At 41.5% G+C, this 20,179-nt stretch overlaps 1 protein-coding gene and 1 long non-coding RNA gene across 3 annotated transcripts in view; one reads left to right on the top strand and one right to left on the bottom strand.

Moving 5' to 3' along the window:
• LOC125000719 overlaps positions 1–3,090 on the top strand; it is a 98,041-nt gene extending 94,951 nt beyond the window's left edge. Inside the window, exon 3 of the long non-coding RNA XR_007111366.1 lies at positions 405–3,090. This is a non-coding gene — a long non-coding RNA (uncharacterized LOC125000719). The remainder of the gene's footprint in view (positions 1–404) is intronic.
• A 1,092-nt stretch (positions 3,091–4,182) lies between these two features.
• LOC125001259 (homeobox protein engrailed-1-B-like) lies at positions 4,183–7,626 on the bottom strand. 2 transcript variants are annotated; one of them, XM_047577186.1, is made up of 3 exons: positions 7,468–7,626; positions 6,754–7,368; positions 4,183–4,934 (listed from the first exon to the last, which is right to left on the bottom strand). In XM_047577186.1, exons 2-3 carry the CDS (start codon positions 7,304–7,306, stop codon positions 4,603–4,605), a joined length of 885 nt encoding a protein of 294 aa, XP_047433142.1. In that variant the 5' UTR covers positions 7,307–7,368; positions 7,468–7,626; the 3' UTR covers positions 4,183–4,602. The 2 variants fall into 2 exon arrangements, with proteins under 2 accessions (XP_047433142.1, XP_047433143.1); XM_047577187.1 differs by having other exon boundaries at positions 4,183–4,922; positions 6,754–7,624.
• Between the last annotated feature and the right edge of the window lie 12,553 nt (positions 7,627–20,179).

Genomic DNA, 20,179 nt, shown 5'->3' with positions numbered 1-20,179 from the left:
ACAAAGTACGCACGTTATATTTTTGGCTAATTTTCTGTTAATCCATAATTTAAAAGAAATAAATCCCGTCGTCGCTCCATAATTAAATGATGAGCTGGCGTACGTTGGAGAGTAGAAGCCCGGCTAATCTCTAGCTAATTGGTTTGAATAGAAAATTAAAAAGACGTCGTGGGGCAATTTTTCCCACAATAGTTAAAATAAAACGTGTTTGTGCACATGGTGCATTTTAACTTTTGTACATTGTACGTTTTTTTATGTAAATTTCTTCTTGATTCATTTAATATTTTGCTCTTACTCCTATTTTTCCTATTATTTTCTTAAAGTGTATATATGATAACATACATATGAAAGTGCAGCTTTAATTGTGTTACTCTTTCCCTTCCCTCATGCATATTTATTTCCAGCGTAGAGCCAAAACACAATAGAAAATATTCTGAAAGTTTCAACGCGGCTCCTGCTGCCTGAGCTCCGACGCGTGACGACAAACCCTAACGACACAAACGAACACGTCCCAGTCCGGAAAGGAAAGCAAGTAAGCGACACAAAATCTTTCCTTCTCCTTCTCCTTGAAGTGCTGCTGGTTTGTTTCCTTTTCTGCGTTTTCTGCCGCGTGACAAATCTCGCCATTTCCCACGCAAGGAGAAAGATAGAGAGCGACGCGATGTGTAACCAGCTGGGCGTCTGCAGCAATTTAGGGGAAGAAATAGTTGAAGGAGAGACTGGAAGCTCCTCTGTCTGTGTCTCTTTGTCTCCTCGTTTCAGCAGCAGCAGCAGCAGCAGCAGCTGGGAAGGAATTACATTAAACTTGTACTTAGCACCAACACCGTCACAGGACAGTGATCTAAGAGCCTCTTTTAAATGCGTGTGTGCGGACTCTCTTTTTTCCGGCTTTTCTTTCTTCTTCTTCTTTTTTTTTTCCTGCTTGCATGTCTCTACACGGCTGCATTTTTGTGTGCATGTACGTTCCCTCTCGTCTCCAGGGCCGAGCGCTTTTTTCTCACTGGCGCGTTCTTTCCGGCAGCGCGTGGCACGAAGACGAAACGACGCCCGACGCGAGGCGAGTGCGGTTGACCTGCGCGTTTCCAACACTGTGCTCACACCTGCCCGTCAATCCTTCACATTTTTTTTTTTTTTTTTTTTTTTTTACTTTAACCTTTGACACCTTTAACAATAACATACCACACAGAAACGGCTTCAACGTTTTGAGTGAAATATTTCAAAATAAGAGCAGAAGTGTGCTATTTAACCACAGTTTGTATTTTTCTACCATACGTAAACACCTTTATCTTTTCTTTTTTGTTATATAAACTGATTTTGTGAGTGCAGCTTCCAAATACAGGCTTTAAAAAATACAGATTTGCATCCGTGCAGCTACAAAAGATGTGTTTTAGAAGAGATGTCAAAGCTGTTAAATAACATCTGAACGCGAGCGCATGAAGAGGAGCAGTGCTGACTCTCGGAGGAGATGCTAATAGGTTGGATTTTTTGGCAGAAAGCAGTAGGAGAGTGTGTGTGTGTGACACAGTTCCCATCTCGTCCACACTCTTCTGTGCATTCGTCTTGAATGCAACTTTCCTGCGACCTCTTCATATAACTTTAAGAGCCGCTTCATTGTTTGAGATGTGCACTTTGCGGATGTTATATAACAGCCTCGTTTCTCGGGTGATAACGCGTCCTTTTTTTTTATTTATTTTTTTTCCTTCCCAACGCCTGCTACCTGCTCCGAATCCAACTCTTCCCCCTTTTAAACGGGCCAGATTTCCAGTGTGTATTCTCCTTTTATTGCTTTCATTTGCATATAAATTAAATCCATATTGTGCCTGCGAGGCACACTGTGCTAACTATGCAAACGATCCCGGGCTTTTCTTTGTTTTACAGATAAACCCTCGGCTTCCTCAATGACAAGGTGGGAGGAAGAGAGAGGGGAGGGAGCGAGGGGGGGAGGGAGGAATCCTCTCGCTGTTTCATAATTGTATGAATTTTAAATACACTGTCATAAGACGCTCTTCCGCATTCACAGCAGGGAACGGGACTATCATTATAATATTAGAGCTACAGGGTTGGCTGACCGTGAAGAGCTGCAGCCTCTTCACCTCGGTTCACACATGCAGGCCAGATGGCTACAGACACTGAATCACATTAGTGTTTTAAAAAAAAAAAAACATATCCACCACCTCTTATTTCTTTTATACAGACAAAAGCTCCGTTTAAATGATTCCGATTGTAGTTTTTTCCACATCGCATTTTGCAATATCTCGAGTAAATTATGTCTGGTGTCAAACTCCAGTCCGCTCCTATGAATATTCATTCATAAAATCCAGTCAGATCTTGTGTTGAATTAGTGCTAATATTACATTGGTTTGAAAACCCCCTTCAAGGACCTCTGGAGATTTGCATGAGCTGCAGGGAAGATGACGGTTTATTTGCAGCATGCATGAAACATCTCTGATAATTTTAAAAAAAAAAAAACGTATTGTTTTCTCATGTGCACTGAAATGTGAGTCCATAACTACATGCTAAATAATAATAATAATAATAATAAAAGTATATATATTATATTTAATTCAGATGTTAATTAAAAACTGTAACTATCCTGCTCCGAAACTGGCACCGAGTCCCTGGTCGTCTTCATTGAAATCAATTATTAGCTCGCAATGCTTATTAAATCCGCACTCTATAGGCAGAGCTGAACACAAACACTTGAAATAATTAAAAAGACGAAGAAGAAAAAAGAAAAAAATGACCTGAAACGCGGAGGCCGTGAACGCCTCCTCCGCAGACCTCTGCAGGCTCGTTAGCTCTTAATTAAATAACCCGAGCGGTTGTATAAGAGCGACGTTAACAAACAGAAACAATATACATCAAGACACTTCGGTGTCGCTAGTTTGCAGCACACTCGTGCGTGTCCAGAGCGCGCTTGCAGCCGCCGCGCACGTGCTCCGTAACGCATTCGCTTTTTTCGTCAAATCTGCACTAAACCCGGGGTCAACACTCTGTTATTGCTTCTTTAGACATTTTAGAGTAAAATACAGATTTTACTATCATAAAATAAAAAATCGGCAATAATGATGATAGTTTAAAAAAATAATAAAGAATAAATAATCATGACCTCAGGGTGCATTTTCATTTAAAATAAGCGTCATTTTACTTTTTTTTTTTTTTTTTTTTTTTGCGCCAAAGGATGGGTCTTGCAAATTAAATGCAAATGAAAAGTGTAAACGCGTTCCCACAAGATGCCAATAAAAAAAAAAACTAAAACATATGGTCTGTACATGCATATTTATGTCGTTTTGTTGCCAATATAAATAATTCCAATCATCCAATCTCAGAAACCTCATTTACTTCAGTTTAAAAAATAAATAAATAAAAAATAGAGAGAGAGAGATATCTAGGGACTGAAAGCGACCATTTCTCACACCTACGAACGTGAAACCGTAAACGCGCTGCAACAACTTCCTCAATATCGGGACGCGCTCACGCAGAGCCCCTTAAAAGTTTGTCTGCTCCCGCTGACCTTGGAGCGCAACGCAAACACCGTGTCACAGAGTTCACAGCCGGGCTCCGTGGAGCCTCAACCTCAGGTCACGTAAGGCCAAACAGGCCGCAGGAGTTTCTCCCCAAACATCACGGACCATTTTTTAAATTTCTTTTTTTTTTTTTTTTTTTTTAAACACATTTCTGTAATAAACAGCAAATCGTGGCAGAGAGGAGCTGATGGTATGTGAACACGTGCCCAGAATAGTTTAATAGGTGACATGTTATCCATTAGGAGTGGAAAGAGAGCTGCGGGCAGCCTCTTAAATGCGTGTGTGTTATATGTATGTCACCCTTAAATATCAAAAATAATAAAAACGTATATTTAATAGCCCTTATGTGTTGCCAGGAAGAATTTAAAAGCGTGTTATTAACTGCTGCGCGCTCCTTTAAATTTAAACTCATTTAATTTTTCCAGTGTGTCCTCATAAATAGGTATTTACGAGGACGTTGTAGTTCAGGTGATGAAATAATAATAATAATAATTTTAAATAATACCTCTAAATTGCGTTTGGGCTCAAATGAATCATAATGACATGTTAAAATATATTTAAATATTTTTTTTATTCCCAAATTTGCAGCAAAAAAAAAGAAAAAAGAAAACGTGGAAAGAAAGAATAATTTAGTCCATTAACTACAGTTCTCTCTTCTTCTTCTTTTTTTTATTATTATTATTGTTATTTCAGACTACATGTGAACATATTAAAATCTTTGGCTTATCTGCGGACTGATGGGTTGAAGGGAAAAAATAAAATAAAAATAAAAAAATATGGCGCGGATATATGGAGGACCACAAGAAAACTAGAGCCAATCGGACATCCTAAAAACAGCGAGGACAGACATGGAGAGGACGGGATGAGCCTGAAATTAAATATACTGTATACAACATGATAACTGTGGCTATATAAACTTTTAATAACGATCGTTCATTTATATAATTATGTCCATATAGTGTTTAACAGAAATCTGTGTCCTTAAATAGTTTCCCAGTTTTCTTTTGAAGCCAAAAAAAAAGAAAGAAAGAAAGAAAGGAAGGAGCGGCCCCCGCCGGGGAAGTGTCCGGGCCGCTCATTCGCTCTCCTCCCGTTCCTCCTGCACGGTGGTCGTGGAGTGGTTGTAGAGTCCTTGGGCCATGAGCTGCAGGGCCAGGCCGTTCTTGTAGCCGCTGGCCTTTTTAATCTTGGCCCTCTTATTCTGGAACCAGATTTTAATTTGGGACTCGTTCAGGTTGAGTTCCTGGGCCAGAGACTGTCTCCGCTGCTCCGTTATGTACCGGTTGGCCTGGAACTCGGTTTTCAGTCTCTGGAGCTGCTCGGCCGTGAACGCCGTCCTCGGCCGCTTGTCCTCCTTGGTGCTCTTCTTCTTTTTCAGTTTGCGTGTCCTTGGGCCTGGCGTGGAAACAACAATGGAAATAAAATATTTATTCTACGGCTGGGGCACGGGCACAGCGCTACGGAGGAGCCGCGCGACGTGTTCGCTCCATCTCACGCGAGTGATGATCAGTCAAATGTAGGTCACCGCACTGTGCGTAAGATGCGATATGTGCGTAAAGTTACCTCTCCCAACAGTATAGACCTCGCCCCACATAATCAAGCCTTCAAACTAAAATTTAAATTTTTAACTCCACAAACAAAACAAAAAAAAAACTCCCAAAAGCAACAACTACAATCCGAGAGGATGCATTCAAGGCCGTGCACTATAAACGCGTGATTATTAATTCACATTCAGCGTGTTTACGCTGCGTTCACGGCCTCAGCGTGAGCCAATCGGAGCGAGCGGAGCGCGCGGCAGCAGCATCCGACACCCGAATAATAATAATAATAATAATTGGTGGGGAAAAAAAGCCGGTCGCCATGTTCTCCTCGGCGCTCGCGTGCGCTCAGGTGACACGCGAGGAGGTTGCGGTGTCGCAGTGCGGTGTATCGGATGCTACACAACAAGCGGGAGGGGGGGGGATTGTGTTTTACACGAGCCACAGTCGCAGACTTGACATGTTCACACTATATCGCAGCTTCCTCTCTGATCCTGCAGTTGTGCAATTACTGGAGTCCACCCAGGACCTCTCACCAATAAATAAATAAATAAGTAAATACGGAAACACGAGCGTTGTTGGTCTGAACGAGGCCTGAACGCACCATCAAATAAAAGCTGAAGCAGCACAGTGGGACCGGGGGTCAGTTTTATGCAACAGTGGAAACTTGGAGCTGAGAAATGCAACATGCTTTGCGACCAGGAGACGCTTTAACACACGATTACGACTATTATAAACAAACAGAGGCAGCCACCAACAAACTACAAGAGCTTTCAGACTGAATCGGTGTGAATTATTTTGTACAATCCGCCCACTACACAGTCTGTTAAACACCAAACTTTTCATTCATTTTGTATTATGTCACAACGCTTTTTTTTTTTTTTTACACAAATGCTGTAAATTAGTATCGTGCACGCTCGTCCTTTAACGCCTCCAAACCTTAAGTTTATATTTATACATATATATAAAAAAACATCCATATTTAAAGACAAAACTGGTTTTAAATCATAGTAGTGACACAGGATAATCTTTACTTCCACTCGTGCTTTTATCTATTTCCAAAACAGCTTAAAAGAAAAAATAATAGTAATAACAGAAAATGACATTTGTTTTGATTTGTATAGTTTTATTGTCTGGCTTTGAATTTTCCTTATAATTTCAATAAACCATTAAAATTATTTTGAGGCTAAGTGGCCAACGATGAGTGACATCTTTTAATTCATATACGAGCCAGACAGTTCATATTTATTTCCACGTCGCTTTGTTTGCTGACAGGAAAGTCTAAATACGTTTCTATTCCCACCCAACTATTAACACTCACAATAGACTTTTAATTTATGACTTTTACGCATAGCGTGCCTCAACTGTGTTTAAATTACGACACTTATTTTTTTTTTATAAGCTTTGTTATTGAAAATACTTTACAGAATAAGAACTAAAAACTTTAATTTGTTTGCAGGAGAGCACATTTACACTGTGCTGTGAAATAAAATGGCTTTCATTTTTAGAAACTCACTCAGATGACGTAAATACCAAAGCATTAACCTGAATTTAACTATTTTTATTTATTTTTTTGAGTGTACAAAACAGTTTGGAGGAATTAAACAACACCGCGGAGACACCAACAAAGTTCACCCCCACCACCACACAACTCAGACGCCCCGGTTCGGGGACTACTAGCGCCTTACCAGATGAGGGCCGGTCCGAGTACCGCGTACAGTAAACCCAAGCGGGCCACAACAGCGGCTGGCTTTCTTTCGTTGTGGGCGGGGACCCTCCATTGCTGCCACTCACGACCACAATTGAGGGGCTGTCTGCGTATCTGCCGGTCCCGTTGCTCGCCGGCTCGCCCTGCTTCGACGAGTTCTGCTTGGACGACGGGGAGGAGGACGTGGACGACGACGAGGAGGACGGCGACGACGACGAGGTGCTGTCGCTGCTGCAGTTCGAGTCCAGGCACAGGCTGCCGGTGTGCGAAGGCGGCGGCGGCGGCGGCCTCGCTCCCAGCGGGTTCACGTTTTCCCTGCCGGGCGTCTGGCTCCGGTCGCGGTAGCTCGGCTCCTTCCTGCAGCCGAAGTCCGGCCGGAGGATGTTGTCTATGAAAAAGTTCGTGGTTCTGTGGGCCTGCTGCGCGGCCTGGTGGGGTAAAATCATGGCAGGGGATGGGAGGTTCGGGGACAGGGACATGCTCTCCTCCTCGGTCGAGTCCCGGCCGCTGTTGGGCTCCTTTTGCTCTTCCATAGCTCGTGAGAAATCTCGGCCTGTCCACGCCAAACTCCACTTGTTGCTCGCTCTCCCGCCCCCTTCGGTATCCAATTAGACGGACAGCATGTAAAAAACAAACCTTCTCTTTTTTCTTTTGCTAGAATAAAATACCTGCGTTCATTTATAATATCACCTACAGCGGCGACATGTCCTCTCCTAATAGCGCTCCGAGACCTGGCATAGCGGGCAGCTCCACGTTAGAAACCAGTGTCCCTGTCTCTGTCCGGTGCAGCATAATATCTGTGTCTTCCCAAACTCTCCTGAAACCGTTATCTCCCCCCTCCGTCTGTTTTCTCTTTCTCTTACACCCAGCCGGAAGCACGTGTGCGCGTACACACGTGCAGCGGACCAATCCGGCGGCCGCTCGGCCCCGTCACACCCGACGACGTCCAATTAGAGCTCGGGCCGCGCGCGCGCCCCGGCTGCGAGCGCGCGCGCTCGGTTGGATCAATATTGGTGGGTGGCGCGTGCGTGCACACGTACACGGCAAAACAAAAACAACAAGCCACCGTTAGAAATGTTGCAAAAAAACAGGGCTGAAAGTAGGTTTTTTTATTTAAATACTCGTTTAAAACCACGTCTGATAGTTTGTAGACTAGTATTGAGTTGTTTTAACAGTAAAGAGAATTACTTTCAAAGAAAATGTTACATTAATTTTTAGTTTTGCGTTGGCCTACCGCCGCGAAAGCTGTATCTTGATTTACACCCATTTAGCTAACATTTTGACAGGTTAACACTAATTAAACAGGACTAAAAAAAATATGGTAATGTTCTCATAAAGCTGTGCTTATTTAAAGGAAATATAAAAAACACCTTCGCTAATAGATGAAAAAAAATAGCAAACGTGGAAGCTTTACCTCTGAAAAACCTGTTTTTTTTCCCCCACTCACCGCCATTTTTTCCACGCCTTTCTCCCTCACGTTTTCTCCAGTGTAGTTTTCTCCATTTAATTATTAAAACATAACATTTTTTTTACTTATTTATTTTTTTTGACCGAACACCAAAAAAAAAAAACGACACTTTTACGCGGATAATACGAAACCCCTGATATGAAAAGTGCCGAGTGAAGACGGAATGGAAACACAATGAGGCGTGGAAATACGCAGGGATGTGCCCTGATGCAATAAATAGTGGTTTTGCAAAAAGAAAAAAGGAAAAAAAAAAATCTCCAGAACGTGAATAAAAATTGTCATCAGGCTCTAATTGGTGATTTGAAATAATAATAATATTAATAATCATAATAGCCGACAGCATGAAAGTGGGGACGTGTTGATGGTTAACTCCGCCGCAGTGAAATCTTTATCCCACAGGCCGGAGTGGGAAGCCATGGCTACTTAATTAAATTCCAATTAGGACAGTATCAATATGCTGTTTAGCCGCAGCGCCATTGTGGGTAAATGAGCACTCAGTCTACTCTTATCTGGCGCTGCAAAGAGAGGCTGCTTGAGAGGGGCTGCAAAAGATAATTTATAGCTTTTAATTAGTCTTCATTCCGCCCGCTCGGCCCGGTGTTCATCACGGCGAGCGGGGGCTGAATAAAAACCCGAGTCAAAAGCGCTGTCACCGGTCCCTGGCAGGGCCCTTAATCAAAGTGAAGCAGGGGCCGCGCTACAAGCCACGTAATTTCCAAGGTGCTGATAAAGCTTGTTGAATAATAGCGGGGGCCCTCGGAGACACCATTTACAGAAATGACTTTATTGACGGCTTAACGTTGGTAATTCATTTTACCTTTCATGTATTGGGAGCCGGATTTGTCGCCGTAATAGGATGATAAATGCACTGACGGATCGCAGCCCTGGTTTTATTGAGTAGCCTATATAGTGGAGGTGCTTCACACACACACACACACACACACACACACACACACTGAGGCATGATGAACCTCTTGTTGGAAAGCTGATGTAAAGCTTTATGACGGCGTGTGTGGACTGAACCTTTCTCCGCAACAAGGGAATCAGGTTCTTTGACTTTCTCTCTGACTAAATAAGACAATGTAGCCCCACACACAAAAAGAAACAAAATTTCTTAAATTGAGCTCCACTTTTGGCTTCACCTAGGTTGGTTATTTAGCTCAAAATACTGCAAAGAGAACAGTCTATTGGCGTTTTAAGCGTAGCCTGCAAACACACACACTTGTGATACCAGTTATCTGAGGGGAATTGGTTGATTTAGCCACTAAACAACACGTTTGGTAAAACTATTACAGCTGCTTTGAAATTATTTAATTTTTCAAAAAGAAACAAGCAGTTTTTTTTTTTGTTTTTTTTTTTAGTTTTATCTTAAGAATTAAACTGAACCGTTTCTTTACTAAATCCATTTCAAATAAAGAGACAGTGTGCACACACACAGTGTAAATAACAGGACCTGTAGGAGTGTTATTCTTTAAATACAAAATAAACTCCTGTAAAAAGTGTAAATCAAAAAGATTTAGCTGTGGATTTACAGAAAAAAAAGTTTTATTGTTCTCCAATAAAGTTTTAATCCAAATCCAAACACAACTCCAGAATATTTTTGCTACATTTTATTTGTTTATTTATTTATTTACTTCCCAGGTAAGTGCACATATTAACACACACACACACACACACAAAAAATAAAAATGCATTTACAGTTAATCACATTTTCACACTCAAAAATTAAGCTTTGTGTCATTTTTGATCGTTACTTCCTGTTTTTTGTTTGCTTCTCTCTGATGTGGATTTTCTAATAATTGCGTTTTCTTGTCTTCCGGTTGAAAGTGTTTTGGTGTCTTTGAGTGATCAGAGAGATGAGAAAATGTCTCAGATGACAACATGACTGATTCTCTGAGGATCTGGACGGACCGCGGCTGATTACCGCAGCTGTTTGCTCATGCTGCCCCCTAGCGGAGAAACACGGGAACTACGGTAAGTTGCATACATCTGTAGATTGTTTGCCTTCATTGATCATTATACAGCTCAAACTGGGTCATGACATGTTGTCACTGGTCAGTTGTATTTTTATTTATTTATTTATTTTTAATTAAATCTCACATACTAAAAGGATGAAAGGATTTTACTCTACACGAGCTGAGTTCTCATCTATTTTCAGTTTAACGGAGACAAAACATGAATGAGATCAGGTGCTAATGTAGATGAAGTGCATCGAGAGGATTTATGGGCATGAATCACCCTGCGAACATCTGGACTCAATTAGCCACAGCTGTTGAAAGCAACTATATTCCTCTGGCGCCATCTGGTGGCGGTTTAGCGTAAATGGCGTATTTGGTGCACTCGAAAAAGTTGATCATGACTAATGTGGTGAACAAGTAGAGCAGCCAAAGCAGATTAAAAACGTTTTTTTAAAATAAATAAATAAAAAATGATAAAGAGACAACACTCTTTTAATTCAAACCTACACATTTAAGAGAAGTTAATTTATTCAACTGATGCCTGCAGTTTTATATTTCTATCAAGACGAAGAGGAACTTTAATGATGTCGAGGCTTAGACAACGATATAAGGATATTGTATTCGATGACACTAGCTGCAACACACTGCAACACACATTTGTGACAATAAGTCCAGGACATTTAAGACACGTAAACAGTGCAGTATGTAATACAAAAGGTGCTACTTTATAAATAAACAGGGTAAACTATATGAGTGAGTTTGCCAAACTGACGGAGACATTAAGTAGAGACCCCCTACCTATTATATGTGTTCTATATTAAACTCGACCTAATGCTTTTTATTAATATCCATTGATATTTCATATTTAAATTAAGTATTAAGCTCATGTTAATGTGTGTTTAAAAAAATTTAAATTAAAAAAAGAAATATATGTATAAAAAGTGTCTAATCAACCAAAGATTTTGCGACCCCTCTGCAGTACTCTCCTCAGCTTCTTTAGAAATAAGAGACATAGTTGTGCCAATACATCTCAGAAGGAAATACTGGATATTGGTTATTATGTAATTTACAGCTAGTGATAGTTAAATCATTGCTTTACAAATAGACTATAATAGGTTACAAGGCATTTTATTGACTGAACTACTCAACTGCATTTGAATTAGCATGAAAATGAACATTAAATGGCATCAGAATTAACAGTATGTTATAACTTTCTCTCACTTTTTCAATCGCTGGCTCTCAAAATACACGATATATACTCTATAAACATATACAAACAAAATAAAATTAATTACAGATCCAAACTAAGTATTATTCAAAATAAAGTACAAATGGGATTAATTATTTATATTAATAATTATTGATTAATTGTATTTTTTCTGTGCAGTACCCTTCATGTCCACCAGATGTCAGAGTAAAACAGCTAAAACATTTCGACCCACAACTAAGTGGAGACACAAATAAAGACTAGAGCACAAACAAGAGCATTAATCAATTCTGCTTAGTGGCATTCAAACATAACAGATGGGCTTTTTCCACAAATTATTTATCTTCCTTCACAGGAACCGTTAATAAAACCAACAACAAAGACTCTTTGTTCTTGTGTGAAATGACCGAATAAATAACTCGACGCTAAATGTCAGTTACACTTTCAAATAACTCAGCCGTCCAAGACGAGGATCGAGGCCGTAAAAACCAGCCCGCAAAAATAAAGACGAATGTACAAAAACCCTGGACGCGGTTCATAATGGAATATTAATCATATAGTTTATAATAATTTCATAATGTTGCGCCACAAGTGTCAAATTAATGGGATCGCAAACAAGTTTTGAATCCCGCCACTTTCTACCACAAGTCCCTTGAAATATTGAAATGCCAGCAGTGTACAGACGACATGTTTGCATACTAAACGGTGATTATCATTCACAGACTTCCCCCTCCCTCTCTCCTCTCTCTGCTCCTCTCGGTCTGTCTTTCTCTCTCTCCAAGGTCCGGACTCTCTCCAGTAATAATACATGAAGGGCTCCTCTCCCCCATCCATTAATCAGGAGGGAGGCTGAGGTAACGGAGGGCTGATCTTTGGCCTTCGCACACATACACACCCTCACCTATCATTAATAATTGAAGGGATATTAATGCAGATAAATAATTAAGCTTCGGGGGGATCTCTTCAGAGTCCTAATGAGAAGTGGGGGACAGATTGCTTCTTAGTCTTATTACATCTCGCCGAGAAGTTTGTAAAAGCTTTCGGTGATGATAAATGGGCTCCATCTAGCAATTGACAAATGAAATCAATGCAGAGACGTCGCCCCGGCCACTCGTCTGTATTGCTGCGCGACGTCGTCGTTAAACGCGCATCTGTCTTCTGATTTCTTTCACATCTGTGTGAATGTATATTTTTTTGGCTCTTTACGCTGATGTCGATTGATGGACTTGGTCCGGAAGGTTTCACTGCAGAAGAAGTTGGTCAGAGACATTCAGGTTCCCCCGAAGATGAATCCTGGTCTTATTATCTTGACGGCTATTAAATGGATTCCCATGAACTCGTGATCACTTTTATATGTAGCATCTTCATCAGGTTAAAGGTTTTGTCGCGTGTCTGCGTATCTTTAAGCTTCAGTATTGAGTTTCTATGCGGCTACTGTGACTGCTAGCACCTCAGAGACGACATCCTGCACTGGTATCTATTAATTTGGGCGATATGGCCACGTGCACATGCTTCGTCACATGTTTACGATATTTTCTCCTGGTTGAGAGAGGAATTAATGCAGTAGATTGACTAAGGATGGACTATTTTACTGTGGTGATGAGTAAATATTGTAGAATGAGCCCACGCTAGTAGTGAAACAGGTTAGCGTTAGCTTGCGTGTTAGCCTGCTGATGATGCTAGTAGTAAAACAGGTTAGTGTTAGCTTGCGTGTTAGCCTGCTGATGATGCTAGTAGTAAAACAGGTTAGTGTTAGCTTGCGTGTTAGCCTGCTGATGACGCTAGTAGTGAAACAGGTTAGCGTTAGCTTGCGTGTTAGCCTGCTGATGACGCTAGTAGTAAAACAAGTTAGTGTTAGCTTGCGTGTTAGCCTGCTGATGATGCTAGTAGTAAAACAGGTTAGTGTTAGCTTGCGTGTTAGCCTGCTGATGACGCTAGTAGTAAAACAGGTTTGCATGGACCCTTGTTAGCATGTGTGGAAATCTGGGGACAGCTTGAGAAGAAATTAAATTAAATATATAACATATTTAAACTGCTATGTCTGTAATGTCAATAGTAGCGCGAATGGCTACCGTAATAACTGTAGTAGAAGCACAACATTTTTTCCCCCCTCATTCATGTATAGCTAAAATTAGCGACAGCTATATGTCATCCAAAACGGGGACTGTCCCTAGAAATCAGGGACGTCTAGTCACCCTAAAAAAAAAACAAATATAAAACCTACACGGCACCTTTTATTTGGCACAAGTCCTCTCTTCTTCGCTTCGCTCTTTTTCCTTTCCATCTTCGCCCTACGTTCAGGGTGACATAGCTAGCAGCGTGACACGGGTTAGCTCTGAAATATCTCAATAAGGATTTGATTTCTTGCCACAAAATGTTGCGCGTACCTTCACGGCTCCCAAACAGTAAAACAGCGCCACCATGAGGTTGATATTTGTGGAAATCTGCTTTGTTTTGTGCTAAATCTTCAGGTCAAACGCTACAACCGCTAACATCATGATAGCATTGTCATTATGAGCATATTGTTAAACACTAATGTGGGAGCAGTGCTGGTGGAATATCACATGGCCTCTGCTGATTTAAGTGTTTTTGCATAAATAAATAAATTGATGCTGTCGCATGTCATTTAAAATGTGTGTTTTTTGCATGTAGGAGCCACCGTACGTTCAAAGACATATCTACATATATATGTATGTTGTGTTTTCTGAGGATTGGAAGGGGATTTAATCTACTTTGTCTCATACAGTAAATATGCAAATCCAATCATACAGCAGGATGCTTGGTGTAAAATAAACAACATGTAGTGTTAATACAGACTTGCATACACCTTCAGCCATATTTTGCTATTTGTGTCCAGTGCTCACGTGACACGTTTCCATCTTTAGAAGCCGTCTTACAGCTTACATCTCTCGCGTGAAGCTGCGTCCCAACGAAAATAATCGCCGCCTTTGTTCCGCTCATTAAGAAGCCTACGTAATGACACGCATCAGGCCCCTCGCATGCAGCACCATATGCATGGCTGAAGGGGTCTGGATGTGTGTGTCTCTGTGTCCTCATCAGCCATGCTGCCTGGGGCCAATCTAACCTTTCAGTCTTCTCTCCGAGGATCCTCTCTCTCATCTGGCATCCTCGGCCTGTCACTGTCACACCAGATAAAAGATACAGTCCTTATTGGCTTTGTTACAATAAAAGCCGCCTGCTTCGGAGACTTATTTCCTTAACCTTTACTCCTCTATGTTCGGAAATGACAGATTGCGTGACGCGGGATTTCCAAAAAATCTCAGAAGAGACGCGTCGATAAATTAATTATATCGCGGATAGGTCGTTATTAGATTTGAGAGGAGACAGATGGCTGCCATTTTGCGCAATTTGACAGAATCCACATGAGTAATTCGGCTTTATTTGGCGATCGGTTTGCTAGGAAGCGATGATATCATGCGAGGCCGCGCTAGTGTGCTACATGTTGCAAATGCAAATGAGTCCGGGCGTCTGCAGCCATGCTAATGGCTCCGCGAGACTGTACTTTGACACCACTGCGCTCGGAGCTAAATGCTAATGTCACGCTCGCAGTGACGATGCTAGCAGCCTGAGATGTTTAGCAAGTATAATAGCTGACATCTCACTTAAGGGCGTGAGCATGCCAGCGTTTACAAATGACGCCGTTAGTTGCGAGCAAGTGTATAAATCAAACTACAGACTAATTAAAATTGTGCTGAGCACTATTTGGCACCGGAGAGAAGGATAACCAAAAGTGTCCAAGAGGCTGTGATTTGTATTCAATTGAAATAAACACGATTATGCCGAGGAACAAGGCTTTTGGCTTCATATTGGGAGGTTCATATTGAGCCGGAGGAGAACGGTGGAGCCTCGTCGAAGCGTCTAAAACTCCTGTCAATCACGGCCGAAGCAGGAGGCTGGACATAAATAATGATGATATAAATGTGAGAGAGGAGGAGGGGAGGGGAAGGGTGGTTGACGGTTGACAGAATAAGGCAAGAAATGTGTGTGAGGGAGAGAGAGAGGACGAAGGAAGAGAGGGATTGATCTGTGCTTTGTCCCCTTTAGCCTCTCATTATAGCCCGGCCATGAGAACAAGACAGAGATGTGTTTCTGACAGTTCTGCCATTTTCCCTCCTTGCAAATCATCCCGGCGCCACGTATGTGAGATGTTTTATCGCTTTGCTCTCGGACGAAATGTCCTCGGAGTAAATGCAGAGGCATTTTGTGCTGGGGCGCGGGGGGAAGATTTAGAGTTAATGGTTAACATTGATATGAGGGATTGGGCAATTTTCGCACAATGGGCCGCGGAAGTTACAAGTACGGGAGGCTGCAGTCAGAGCGCGCTGCCCGGGCCGCTCGCCGATGCCGTTACGTCTTCATCCGTGAAGCAAACGCGTATCTTTAGTTGATGCGGGAACTTCAGTTTGAAGTGTGTGTTGAGCATCATTTATGTTTCTGGCTTATATTGAAAGTCCCTTGTAGCCAGTTCCACCCTCAACATCCAGCGTTTAGCTTTGTGTCACACAGCTTCATACCACCCTTTTATGCTACGCTAACATAATTTCTTGCTAGCTCTAGCTTCACATTTAGCATTTAGCACTTAGCTTAAATTCTTAAATTCTATATAATCTTTTATCTGGACGCTTTTTAGTTGGTTTAGTTCATCTGTTTATTCTATTTATTGACCATTGATTCTGATTGATTGATTGATTGATTGACCATGGATTCATAACGGTGTCTGAATCTGAATTAGCATTTAGCATATTTAGCTCTTAGCTTAAATTCTTAAATTCTATATAATCTTTTTTTTCTGGGCGCTTTTTAGTTGGTTTAGTTTATGTGTTTATTCTATTTATTGACCATTGATTCTGACCATGGATTCATAACGTCTGAATCTGAATTAGCATTTAGCATATTTAGCTCTTAGCTTAAAGTCTTAAATTCTATTTCATCTTTTTTTTCTGGGCGCTTTTTAGTTGGTTTAGTTTATCTGTTTATTCTATTTATTGACCATTGATTTTGATTGATTGATAATAACGTTGTCTGAATCTGAATTAGCATTTAGCATATTTAGCGCTTATTTCTAGAAACGAATCCAAACAAAGTCGTTCAGTTAGAAGGGAGTTCCTATAAGAGATTGAGCTTATTATGGAGCAAAATTAAAGAATAGTCACTGAAATAGATGATGCATAGCGTTGCAAAAGCTAATACATGCACAGGACGTTCCCACAGAGCTGAGAGACTGACACTAATATCAAAGATTCAGTTTCAGCACAAGCAACGACTGTAAATTTGACTTGACGCTGCGGTGGCGGCTTAATATCCTTGGTCGACATTAAACACAATACATTTTTCTTTGTGCCTTATTTTAGACAAGTTTATTAGCCGGTTATTTTCTCGATTGCTGACGTCCTGTTTACACTGTGAAATGTCATTTTCTTCATTTACTTTATTAACATCAACCTTTAAAGACATATTAAAAACTTCCATATATATGTATATTTTAAATTGTTCTTTGCAGACTTGAAGCTTTTGCCCTTTTAAGTGTTTGGAACAACAACAGTGAGCTCTGACTCTTCAGGAACAGATACAATTCAGGCCTTTTCAATGAGTCCGAGGACGTTGGGCGATAGGATCTCTGCGAGTCCCAGATGTAAACGACCGTCACTGACCTTACGGCTTCTTTTCATGAGGCAGTGTAGAATAAGCCAGTCAAAAAAAAAGAAGGGATAGACACCAGTGTGAAGTGTTCACCACGCCATGTGTAGGATTTGAAGTTTAAATGCTTCAAGCTGTGCTGTTGCTTTATTTACCTCTGTGACGGAAAAAGATTAAAAAAAAGAAAACAGGCACACAGAAAAAGATGCACGGCCGTTTCTCCTTGTTTGCTCACTGATTCCCGCTTCCTCGTCTCCTCACTCTTGGTTCCCTTTGTTTTCCCTCGTTTTGACGGAGCAGATTTAGTGCAGACTGACAGATGAAATGAGTCAGCATTTGGCCGAGTCATTATCCAGCACATGAATCGTAACCCAGAGCAGAAATTCCACTGGAGCAAATATCGTAAGAGCGCCTCTGCATCTGCTTTTCACTTATTCTTTCTGCTTTTATATCCCGTTAAATTTGTTAAATCTAAACATCAGAACAGGATGGTGCCTATTAAATAAATGCAGTGCAGTTACAAGTGCATGGAAATTGTACTAGGCCCGTTTCATATTATGCTAAATACGGATTGTGACGTAACTTTCTCTCAAGTTACAGTTTATTTATTTCGGATAGGTTGAGTTTCTAAGGGTTTATGTTCTCTCTTTATCACAAAACATAAAAATGCATGCCTGCTGTAGCCATCAGTAAGATGCAAAGCAGAAAAAAAACACTTTTAGCCTTGTTACCGTATAGTAATCCTTCTGTAGTCCATCAGATGCTGATTTATATATATGGCTGCATATTGGTGCCACTTAGTTGAGTGGTCATATCATATAGGAAGCTCTAAATGTACGCACGGTTCAGCTAGCTCTAAAAAACGTGTGAGAAAACATTAAGAATTCAGTCAACCATTGGTCAAAATGTTTCCTACTGCGTACTGTAATTAAATATGCTGGCTATAGACTTTAGACGTGGAAAAAGCTCAGTAATACAACATTACCCTGCATGTGTTTATTTAGTAGTTTGCAGAGAGACTCTGTATTTCTTCTTTCTTCTGAAATTGACCTTAATTACATTGGGCTTTTTGGGTAACCTTAAAGGGCAGTTCCTTAAACGACCACTAGAGGTTGCTTGATAACCAAAAAAACAAAAAATATATATAAATTGCGCATTTATATGATATTACAGCTTAAATCTATACACAATGTAGGACATGGTTTCTTTTTGTGAAAGATGGGTGCCACCTCTCCCTGGGTGTCGCCTTTAGCTCCGCTCAGACGTCGTCACGCACATTTTTAAATCGGGGTCAGGGTTGAATGAGGCACGACGAAGGCCAAGCCCACACACCGAAAACCACAAACCTGTTTTTGACCTTCGGTGCAAAGCTTTATAGCCCGAATTTTCCCACAATGCAATGCAGCAGAGATGAGGCTAATGTGTAAGCATGGTTTAAAGCCTTCAACCAAACGAGACTCTATTGAGTGAGTCGCTGTTTAACTAAAAAGATCATGTATTTACGATGTTAAGCAGAAAGCATATTTCTATTTTGCAATTTTTATCCAAAGACTTCATTTCTTTAATTGTTGCTGTGCACAAACTGTCCTCATTCGACTCCTCAGTTGCATCTTTAATGTGACGGCTCTTCTTTCATTTCGTTTTCCGTCGAGGACGCTCTTCCCTCCAATCTATGTGGGTTGAAAGTGCCCAATAAGACCTCGACAACAAACAAAGGATGAAGCCAGGCGGAAGGTTTCAAAGTGTCAATTAAAGTGAAAATTCTCAGCGTGTCCCCTCTCTCAAGCAGGAGGGGTCTCTTCAGATGTCCCTCTTTATATTTCAATCATGCCACGTTGGCATTTGCATCACCGGCTCGAGCGTGGATCAATCATCGCAGGGAAGGGAAAAAAAAAAAAAAAGAATAAAATCAGCGGAAGAATGAGGAGAGCTTTTAAAAATGTCCCGCTGATTGGCTGCTTGTGCGGAGGGCCTGCCGGACGCGACATATTTCACGGCGGTTTGGCAATCAGGACGCTGGAATCAACCGGGGGCAGGCTGCTCTTCATTGTCGCGGGCTTGGATGTTTTCGGGCTTTGTCGTCGCTGTTGTCGAGTCAGACTCAATAATCACCGACGTTAGTTCAAACAATCTAAGTTAATCAAGGTGGCAAACGGGCGCGCACGCTTTCTAAACCTGGCAGAGCTCAGCAGCCAGACACATGCTATCATTACTCCAATATGACGCCTGTTGCTCAGCTGCCTGTCAAGCCGAATTCCTCTGAACACTACGCATCTGTGTTTGTGTGTGTGTGTGTGTGAGGCCTCGTCCCACTTATCTCATCCATCAGAGAATTTCACTACTCCGCCTGTCAGTCAGCCATCCCTCACTGTCACCCAGACTAGGGGGACGGAGCAGCCCGATCATCTATCCTCCTCTTATATATGTGAGTGTGTGTGTGCGTGGGTGGGCGTGCGAGCATCCGTCAGGCAGCCCGGTGACACGTACTGCTGTTGATGTCTCAGTTGGTGTCAGCAGCTCCACTTTTCATCCTAAATGTGTCTGCGGCGGGGGCTGCGAGGCCATCACGCTTTTGAGCTTCAAACACTCCAACCGGGTGACGTCACCGTTCCGGTTCCACGTCTCCGAAACGTCCCCGAGCAGAGACGCTGAAGGAAGCCCGTGCTCGCAGAGAGAAAGAGAGCACATAATGCTTAAAGAATAAACCTCTGCCGTCCTTCTGAGGATCTCTTAATGTCTGTGGCCAATGACGATCTAAGTTTGTCCTCTTTTTGTAGCGCTTAAAAGATTGATCCGTACTTGTTTTTCTTAATAAATCATCCCTTTAACCGTCTTCTGGAAAAGGTTTAGTTAGTGTTGTATCAAGACCTGAATGACTTGGATATTTCCTGGTTTATATCCCCAGCATATGTTATTGTCTGCCCTACTTGTGCCTTTATTAGAAAGTAATTGTGCAGCACTGCTGTTTTTTGGGTGCCCACTCAACCAGGTGATCAGCAGTGGATGTTTTATTCAGTTAAAGGAATGACAAAGGACGGCTGTGTTTGCGCAGCTTTTATTTTTTTTTTGGCGTGCATCTCTATCTATCTCAGCCCTTGTGAGCTGTTGTTTTGCA

The sequence above is a fragment of the Mugil cephalus genome, chromosome 23 (assembly GCF_022458985.1).
Source record: "Mugil cephalus isolate CIBA_MC_2020 chromosome 23, CIBA_Mcephalus_1.1, whole genome shotgun sequence".
NCBI classification, from domain to species: Eukaryota; Metazoa; Chordata; class Actinopteri; order Mugiliformes; family Mugilidae; genus Mugil; species Mugil cephalus.
This window is presented reverse-complemented; position numbering and strand designations above follow the sequence as displayed.